This window comes from Nyctereutes procyonoides, unplaced genomic scaffold (genome assembly GCF_905146905.1).
Source record: "Nyctereutes procyonoides isolate TBG_1078 unplaced genomic scaffold, NYPRO_anot_genome, whole genome shotgun sequence".
NCBI classification, from domain to species: Eukaryota; Metazoa; Chordata; class Mammalia; order Carnivora; family Canidae; genus Nyctereutes; species Nyctereutes procyonoides.
This window is the reverse complement of record NW_026575125.1, coordinates 78915342-78925210: the sequence shown is the minus strand read 5'-3', so window position 1 is coordinate 78925210 and position 9869 is coordinate 78915342. Positions and strand designations below refer to the sequence as shown.

At 35.7% G+C, this 9869-nt stretch overlaps 1 protein-coding gene across 1 annotated transcript in view; it reads right to left on the bottom strand.

The window, feature by feature from the left end:
- Positions 1 to 8296: 8296 nt before the first annotated feature.
- DNAAF6 (dynein axonemal assembly factor 6) overlaps positions 8297 to 9869 on the bottom strand; it is a 44920-nt gene continuing 43347 nt past the window's right edge. Inside the window, exon 7 of the mRNA XM_055337401.1 lies at positions 8297 to 8433. Within this exon, the coding sequence (XP_055193376.1) occupies positions 8304 to 8433 (130 nt within the window). The 3' untranslated portion in view covers positions 8297 to 8303. The remainder of the gene's footprint in view (positions 8434 to 9869) is intronic.

Genomic DNA, 9869 nt, shown 5'->3' with positions numbered 1-9869 from the left:
CAGAGATCTAAGTGAAACAAATATAAGTAACATGCCTTATAAAGAATTTAAAGTAGTGATCTTAAAGATACTCACTGAACTTCAGAAATGAGTAGAGGACATCAGTAAGACCCTTAATACAGAGATAAAAAGGAACCCATCAGAGATTAAGAGTGCAAAAGATGAGATTAGAAACACTCTTGATGCAATGAACAGCAGGCTTGAATAAGTAGAGGAATGAATGAATGACCTAGAAGACAGAGAAATGGAAAGTAATCAGGCTGAACATAAAAGAGAAAAAATAATGATGCAAAACTAAAATAGACTAAGGGAACTGAGGGACTCCATCAGATGTAATAACATTTGTATTATAGGAGTCCCAGAAAAAGGGAAAAAAGGGCAGAAATGTTATTTGAAGAAATAATACATCAATACTTCCCTAATCTGGGGAAGAAAACAGATATCCAGGTCTAGGATGCACAGAGGACCCCAAGAAAACCAACAAAAGTGTCTTAGATCCACACTAAGACATACTGCAATTAAATTGGCAAAATATGGTGACAAATAAAAATTGTAAAAGCAGCAAGACAAAAGAATACAGTAAGATACAAAGGAAACCTCGTAAAATTATCAGGGGATTTTTTAGCAGAAATTTTTCCAAGCCAGAAGGAAAGAGCATGATATATTCAAAGTGCTGAATGGGAAAAATCTATAGCAAAGAATACTCTATCCAGCAAGGCTACCAGTCAAAATAGAAGGAGAGATAAAGAGTTTCCCAGAGAAATAAAAATTAAAGGAGTTCGTGACCATAAAACCAGCCTAGCAAGAAAAATTGAAGGGTACTTTTTGAGTGGAAAGGAAAGACCCAAAATGACAGCTGAAGGTAGGAAACACAAAAGCAGTAAAAATGAATATTTCTGTAAAAAAAAATCAGTCAAGGAACTCACAAAATAAAAGTGTGTAAAATATGACAACATATACCTAAAACACAGGCAGGAATGGACTTAGATGATCATTAATGTAATGTAGACTGCTATATGCAGAAGATGTTATATACAAACCTAATGGTAACCAAAAATCAAAAACCACTAATAAATATGCAAAGAATAAAGAGAAAGAAATCCAAATATATCCCTAAATAAAACCAACAAACCATGAAAGAGAGAAAGATAAGACATGATCAGAAAAAAACCTTCAGAAACAACCACAAAACAAAAAATAAAATGGCAATAAATACATATTTATCAATAATTTTTTCATGCAAATGGACTAAATGCTCCAATCAAAAGACATAGAGGGAGAGAATGGATAAAAAAACAAGACCTATCTATATACTGCCTACAAGAGACTCATTTTATTTTTATTTTAAAAAAATATTTTATTCATTCATGAAAGACGGAGAGAGAAAGGCAGAGACATAGGCAGAGGGAGAAGCAGGCTCCATGCAGGAAGCCTGATGTGGGACTCGATCCCGGTACTCTGGGATTACACACTGAGCCAAAGGCAGATCCTCAACCGCTGAGCCACGAAGGCATCCCCAAGAGACTCATTTTAGACCTTAAGACACCTGCAGATGGAAAGTGAGGGGATGGAGAAACATGTATCATGCAAATGGATGTCAAAAGAAAGCTGAAGTAGCAATACTTATATTGGACAAAATAGACTTTAAAACAAAGACTATAACAAGAGACAAAGAAGGACACTATCACAATAAAGGGGTCAATCCAACAAGAAGATGTAACAATTGTAAATATTTTTGCACCCACATGGAGCACCCAAATACATAAAAGTTAATAGCAAACATAAAAGAGCTAATTGATAATAACACAGTAATAGTAGGAGACTTTAACACCCCACTTAAAGGGTGTTAAAGGACAAAGGACTTAGTTTAAAGGACACAAAGGACAGATTGTGTAAACAGAAATTCAACAAGGAAACAATGGCTTTGAATGACACACTAGAACAGATGGATCTAACAGATACATTCAGAATACTCCATGCTAAAACAACAGAATACACCATCTTTTCAAGTGCATTTGGAACATTCTCCATAAGAGATCACATATTAGGTCACAAAACAAATTATAAAAAATAGGACTACCCTATGACCCAGCAATTGCACTAGGTCTAGTGCAATGTACTAGGTATTTTCCTAAAGGACACAAAAATACAAATTCAAAGGGGCACAAGTACCCCGACATTTAAGCAGCATTATCAACAACAGCCAAACTATGCAAAGAGCCCAAATGTCCTTCGACTGATGAATTGGTAAAGAAGATGTGGTATATATACACAATGGGATATTCCTCAGCCATCAAAAAGAATGAAATCTTGCCATTTGCAACAATGTGGATGGAATATTATGCTAAGCCAAATAAGTCAGTCAGAGAAAGACAAATACCATATGATTTCATTCATATATGGAATTTAAGAAACAAAACAATTGATCAATGGAAAATAAAGGGAGAGAGAGACACAAACCCAGAAACAGAAACTCTTAACTCTAGAGACAAACTGATGGTTACCAGTTGGGAGGTAGGTGGGGGGATAGGTGAAATAGGTGACAGGGATGAAGAAGTGGACTTGCTGTGATGAACACTTGGTGTTGAATAGAAGTGCTGAATCACTCTCTTGTATACCTGAAATCAATATAACACTGTATGTTAACTATATGGAATTAAAATAAGAAGTTAACCAAAAAAGAACCACAGGGACAGGAGATGAAGTCTTGGGCCCAATGGTCCCATCAGTTAAGTTCCCCTGGGAGGGATGTACTCTCCATAAAAGGTTGGACTAGAAAAAAATCTACATCTTTAACAGAGGGAAAGTACAAGGAAGTTCATCTGTCTGTGTCTAAGTCCTAGATATAAAAAAATACATATATATCTGTGAATTAAAGCACAGGCCTGAAACTCATGTGGGTTTTAGATTTTAGTTTATACTATCTGAATTACCAGGAATCTTTACTCTGATGCTCTTGGCAGAAGCAAAAGTAGAACTGTTTTGAATGGATGTTCCCACAACACAGACCACAAATGTTTTCACAGATTTTTTTTTTTACAAATCCCATTAAAGAAGACATCACAATAAAAACCTGCAAGAATAAATTATCTAACATGAGTGAGAACCAGTGGACACAGACGCCAGCAAGCTCAGAATCCTGAGAACCACTGAGCTGGGGGTGGAGGTGGCTAGCTCTGAGAAAATTGTCCAGTATAAAGAACAAATAGAGATGGGAAGTATGATGGAGCGGCAAAGTGACATAGAGGAGAGAATGAAGGTTGAAACATTAATCTGAGATGCGTTCCATGAGGAAAATAGAACCAAAGAAAGGCAATATTCAAGGAGATAATGGCTAAGGATTTTCCAGGACTGATAAAAGACTCAAGAAGGGCAAGTGCCAAATAAAATAAATAAAATTAAATCTATATCCAGACATGTTAGACTCAAACTACAGAACCAAAAACAAAGAGAAAATTCTTGAAAACTCTAAGAGGAAAGACAGGTTACATCCAAAGCAACAATGATGAGATAAACAGCAGACTTTGAAATTATAAAATATAGGCTAGAAAACAGGTAAATAATACCTTCAAAGTTCTTAGGGAGAATATCTGTCAACCTAGATTTCAAAATGTAGCTAAATTATTTTTAAAAATTTTATTTTTAAGTAATCGCCACACCCAATGTGGGGCTTGAAATCACAACCCCAAGATCAAGAGTCACACACTCTACCAACTGAGCCAGGCAGGCACCTCCTCCTGCCAGCTAAATTATTATTCAAGAGTGAAAGCAGTAAAAACATTTCCAGAAATGAACCGAGAGGATCAAGAATTCATAAATCCTTGCCAAAAGTCATACTTATGTATTTACTTCTGAAAGGAAGCACTGAAGTGGGAAAGAGAATTGTGAACAAAAATATTGGTAAACATGTGGGTAGAACTAAATAAGCATTGGTTGTAAAAAAAAAACAATAATGAGGATGGTGAATAATTTGGGGCTATAAAAACAAAGTTGGAGCGGCATGGTTTGGATAAAATTGTCTAAGTCCTTGAATTGCTTTAAGGGAGGGCAGAACTATTGAGAAATTTTAGACATTTTAAGTAAAAGGAAAAGAAAGAACCAAAATGTATAACCTCCAAACCACTGGGAGGAAAAAAAATAATTTAAAAAATTGACTAATGGGGAAATAAGGCATGAAAGGAGGGGGGGGAGGATAGAAAAAAGCAGAATAAGAGAAATTCCATAAGGTGATATAGATAAATCCATATATATCGTTAATCATAATAAATGTGGCTAGACTAAAACTTGTGAGTTTAAAGACAGAATCTTGCTTGCATTTTAAAATCCAAAATTTAGGGGCGCCTGGGTGGCTCAGTTGATTAAGCCTCTTCCTTTGGCTTAGGTCATGATTCCAGTGTCCTGAGATGGAGCCCCAAAATCCTGCTCAGCGGGGAATCCCCTTCTCCCTCTCCCTCCGCTCCTCTCCCTTATGCTCTCTCTCTCAAATAAATAAATAAAATATTTTAAAAAATTTAAAAATCCAAAATTTAGCTAAATTCTTTTCAAAAAAGTCACCAAAACATAAGGGCATAAGAAATGATGGGAAAAGGCCATACAGATATTAACCAAAATTGATGTAGGTATGGTAAGGTTAAACATACAAAACATATAAAACATACAAAGTGATAAATATTAGGGATAAAGAGTGCCATAGTATATTTATAAAAGAAAGAATTCACCAGGAAGATATAACAGTTCTAAATCTGTCTGCACCTAAATATATTGCCTCAAAATACATAAGAGAAAACCTGACAGAATTACAAGGAGATACCAACAAATCTATCGTTGGAGGTAAATTTTAATGCACCTCTCCATGTTGATAGAGAAAGCAGACCAAAAACTAACAAGAATATAGAAGATTTAAAGTCCAATTAAAAAAATTCAAGATGTACGTGGAATTCTATACCAAATAATTACAGAATACTCATTCTTTAAAAATACACATAGATGTTTTATCACATTGCAATACAATTAGAATTCCAAGAAACAAAAATAAAAAAAAGTATTTACTTGGAAATTAAAAAGGAGGTAGGTAATAAACCAGTTTGTGCAATATTATCCCATCTGGGGAAAAATAACATCTACTTTATGCATTGAAAAAAAGTTTAAAAAGAGGCACTAAAAATAGTAATAGTGGTTATATATGGTTTGTTGGCTTACAGGTGATTTTTAGCTTTGCTTTGTTTATTTATTTATAGCTTTGATTTATTTTTAAAGACTTTTCTGTGTTCGTTAAATTTTCCTGCTTGGCACATGTACACACACACATATATATATATATTCTAATTTAAAAAATCAACAATGAATTGCACTTAGGATAACTTGTAGAATAACAACTTGCTTGGTTTTTGCCATAGCCTCATAACTGGTCTCCTCCTTTTCATTCTGGCCCTAATATAGTCTCTTTCCCACACCATTGAGAATAAAATCCAATTTCCTAACCTGAGACTGCAAGGTTTTGGGTGACATTGCTCCAGCCTACATTTCCTTTTTTTAAGATTTTATCTATTTATTTAAGATAGAGAGAGCATGAGCAAGGGAGGGAGAGGGAAAAGCAGAAGGAGAGGGAGAAGAAGATTCCCCACTGAGGAAAGCTCAATGTGGAGATCCATCTGGGGCTCTGGGATCATGACCTGAGCCAAAGGCAGATACTTAGTGGACTGAGCCACCCAGGTACCCCATCTAGCCTACATTTCTGACCTTACTTCCAGCCACACTCCCCAGATTCACTCTAGTCCAACAATGCTGGCTTTCATTTCCTTGAACTCTCCAAGTCCTTGCTATCTAGGTCTTCACATGTGCTATCCCTTGAACCTGGAAGTCCAGCTGCTCTCCTTCCCCCAACACTCTCTTCACCTTTCCAAGTCCCAAGTATTCTTCATGTTTCAGCTGAAGTATTAAATCCTTAGGGAAGCCTTTTCTTCTCTCACTCCCCCACACTAAGTTTGGTTTCTCTGATAGATATTTTCAAAGCACCCATTCTTTTCCTTCTTAGCAGTAAAAAGAAACTTACAAATACATGTTTATGTGTTTATTGTTTGTCTTCTTTGATAAACCATTTGCTCTAGCTCTATAAGGATGGGGACCATGGATGGTTTGCCCATTGCTATATCCCCAGCACCTAATATAGAGCCAGGCATGTGGTAAGCATTCAATGGATATTTGTTGAAAGAAAGCATAAATGGATGGATGCATGATTGAATCCTCACAAGTGCTATTGGACATTATGGAAACAAAAAATGAAGAAGTTCATAAAGCAGAAGGCTACTAAGATGCCACAATTGTGGTTATATCTTTGAGTTCTCCTGGTATGGCTAAGATTCATTGAAAAATGCTGACCAGATAAGTTTCCTTTTGTCTTCTCTTTTCTCTGTCTGCTTTACTGGACTATTCCCTTTTAAAGGGAGGAAGTCCTATGAATTAGCTTAAAAACAAAATGACAGCAAAGTTGTTATTTCTGAGGCCAAAGAGTGAAGTAGGATGATGTGCAGATGGGTATAAATTACTGGATCACATTTCATTGTCTTGAAGCTCTGTTTCATTATATAATTGATACACTACAACATAACCAAAGCCCAATTCAAGTTGGCTTGGATATGCTTTATCTTCTCTTCCAGGGACAACTTGTACACATTCAGTCAGCTTGAATAATAATGGTCTCTGTAATTAGGGCCAGTACATAGGAAAAAGAGATACATTTTCCACTGACTCACTATTGCTCTTTAGAGAAGAAAAATATTGGTTACTGCTTAGGCCTCCTCCCAGATTTACACTACAGGGTATAATCTTAAATTCTTAAAATATAGCCTTCAAAAAAGATGCTGAGGAAGCAAAGTAGGACATTTTTTTGTTCCTGCAACATCATGGACTTAAATTCACAGACACTAGTTCCTTTTAGTTAATCCTACCCTCAACTCTTGCTGCCACAGAGGAGTCATGGTGTTAATTTCAATGGCAAATTCTCTACAACTCAAGGTTTTAACACAACTACTTTGGCCCAAATCTCAATCTTTTCCTTCTATTAGATCATCACAAACTAGACACTTGGTAGTTATCTACAAAAGTAAGTCCAGAAAACATCTGCTTGAATATTTAGTCCTTTAATCATACAGAAGTGATAAATATCTTTCAATTTTTCATCTCTTCTCAAAATTTCACTGTTACCTTCACAATTCTACAGTGATGTGTGAAGCCTACTTACATGAGCTTTAAAATGTGATTTATTCATAATTATGAAATAAACAGACATACAGTCTAGAAGAGGCAGAAGACATTGACATAATTCATAAAAATAGGTATGATCAATTATGAATAAAGATAGGAAATAAGAACAAGTTTTATGAATGCACTACACTTTCTTTAAATTCCTTTTAAATGTCAAGGATTTCAATACTAAATATACACACAGTACCCCGAAAGGCATTGTTAGTAATTATTAGTGCACAAAAGGAAGACTATTTTTAACTTAACTAGATCCAAATATCAAGAGCAGGACTGGGGAAGCTAAATAATGCTGTGTGCTCTGGAGTATTGCTTATTCAAGTAAAACATGTTGTTAGTATGGTGCTCCAAACTATTTATAATCCTTTGTTATTTATATTTTCCAGAATTGTGAGAGCCTAACCAGAGAACACTGTAGATCATTTGATCAAATCAATGAAAAGGCAACCAAATAAACTTTTCTGGTGATAATAATGTCCAACTGCAATGCAACCGATTGCATCATAGTATAATTAACTGGGTTAAGTTCTTCAGACTCCTGAAATAAGTGGACCAACCATTTCATGGTCATATTTCAGTTTTTTTTAAGATTTTATTTATTTATTCATGACAGACACAGAGAGACAGAGAGAGAGGCAGAGACACAGGCAGAGGAGAAGCAGGCTCCATGCAGGGAGCTGGACGTGGGACTCGATCCTGGATCTCCAGGATCAGGCCCTGGGCCAAGGCAGCGCTAAACCGCTGAGCCACCCGGGCTGCCCAATATTTCAGTTTTTAATTGGCCATGCAGTAATCTAACTGGCTAACCTGTCAGTTTTATCCAGCTATTGCTATAAAAATGGAATAACTTATGAATATGAGAAAACAATATTTCTCACCAGAGTCATAGACATGATTGTAAATATCAGGATCTCACTTTAATTGAATTTAGACCCTTTCAGAAATATGTCAGAATAATAAGATAGAAAACATTAACCAATTTTTTCAAAGTTTTATTTTTTATCAGTGCTATTGTGCCATTTTTCCTCCTTATTCATGAAGTTTTAGAAGAAATTAATGAGATCCAGTTCTCTTTTCATAGTCATGGTGACTTCAAGAGTCTCAGTCTCCAGGATATAGAAAGCTTTGGCACTGCTGCATTCCACAGGTTGAGGAAGAGTTATCAACAGCTTCCTAAAAAACAGAACAAAACAAGACAGGATAAAAACCCAGAATCAGCTTCCTAAAGTGAAATCCAGAAGATGTCACTTTTAATAAGGTAATGGAAAGCAATACAAAGTATCAGAAGATTAGGAACCAAAGCACAATACTTAGACAGTACAAGTACTGGATCAAAAATACGCCTAAATAACATAAATTATATACCAGAGTTTTGGCCTTAAAAGTCCAAGCAGGGGTTTTGATCCCCCACTATTTTTTTTTTCAAAATTGACCTCATTTTGCATTATAGACACATAGTCTCAGGCTTGGATAATAGGCAGAAGAATACAGCCACTGCAACTTTATTTTTTTTTAAGATTTTAAAATTTTATTTATTTTTTTCAGGGAGAGACAGAGCATAAGCATGAGCAGGCGGAGGGGCAGAGGGAGAAGCAGACTCCCCACTGAGCAGGGACCTCAATGCAGGGCTTGATCCCAGGACTCTGGGATTATGACCTGAGCTGAAAATAGATGCCTAACCTACTGAGCCACCCAGGAGTCCCGAGCCACTGCAATTTTAAGTTGGTTGGATAGATCTGTTGCCAGCCATGCTTACATGTAGATGGAATGTGATTGACACAAATCTGAAAATTGGAATAGTTCTATAATAATTCTGCTAATGCAACCTTAGGCTGAGTCTCCACTACAGGTATAGTTATTGAAATTCGGCCTGGAATAATTCTAATACCAGATCAATGAAAGTGCTACTCTGGGCTTGCTTCTGGTTCTTTCTACTATACATTGAATGAAAGCCTTGTGAGAGATTTCAGGGTTTATTTTGCAGTTGTGGCTCAGTTGCTGGATAGCTGTATGCTTTAGATGCATTGCTGGGATGAGACATCCATAATTCTCTCATAGTGGAATGAATCTGTATTATGCATGGGGTCAGCACATGCTGGTAGCTGAAGAAAATTAAATGCACAAAACTCGTTACCTCACATTCTTCATAGAGAAGGCTTGAGTATGTCTATAAAAAGTGGACCAAAAAACTCTTTTAGAAGGCATAAGACCCAAATTAGTAAAGTAATCTGGTATTTTTTAGGGATACTTACTGAATACTTGTATAAATAACTAGTGTTTGAAAACAAACTCTTGAAAACCAATTGCCTCTTTACTCATTTGCAAATATTTAAGTTCAGGAAATTGGGCTCATTAAAAGTATTTATCACATGTCTCTGGAACCTAAAGGAGAAATTTTCTGTTACTCTTGTTCCATTCCAGATATTTAGAGTAGGAAAAACTCTCCCTATCAGAAGTAATGATATGGTGATGTATTTTAATATAGTCTATATTTGGCATCTCAAAAAAAGCAGGTGCAAAAAATATTTAGAGTCTATCTTTTTAAAATTGTTTATAATATAGGTTGAGCTGGAGTTAGATTTGCTTTATCCTTTATCCTACAAATGATA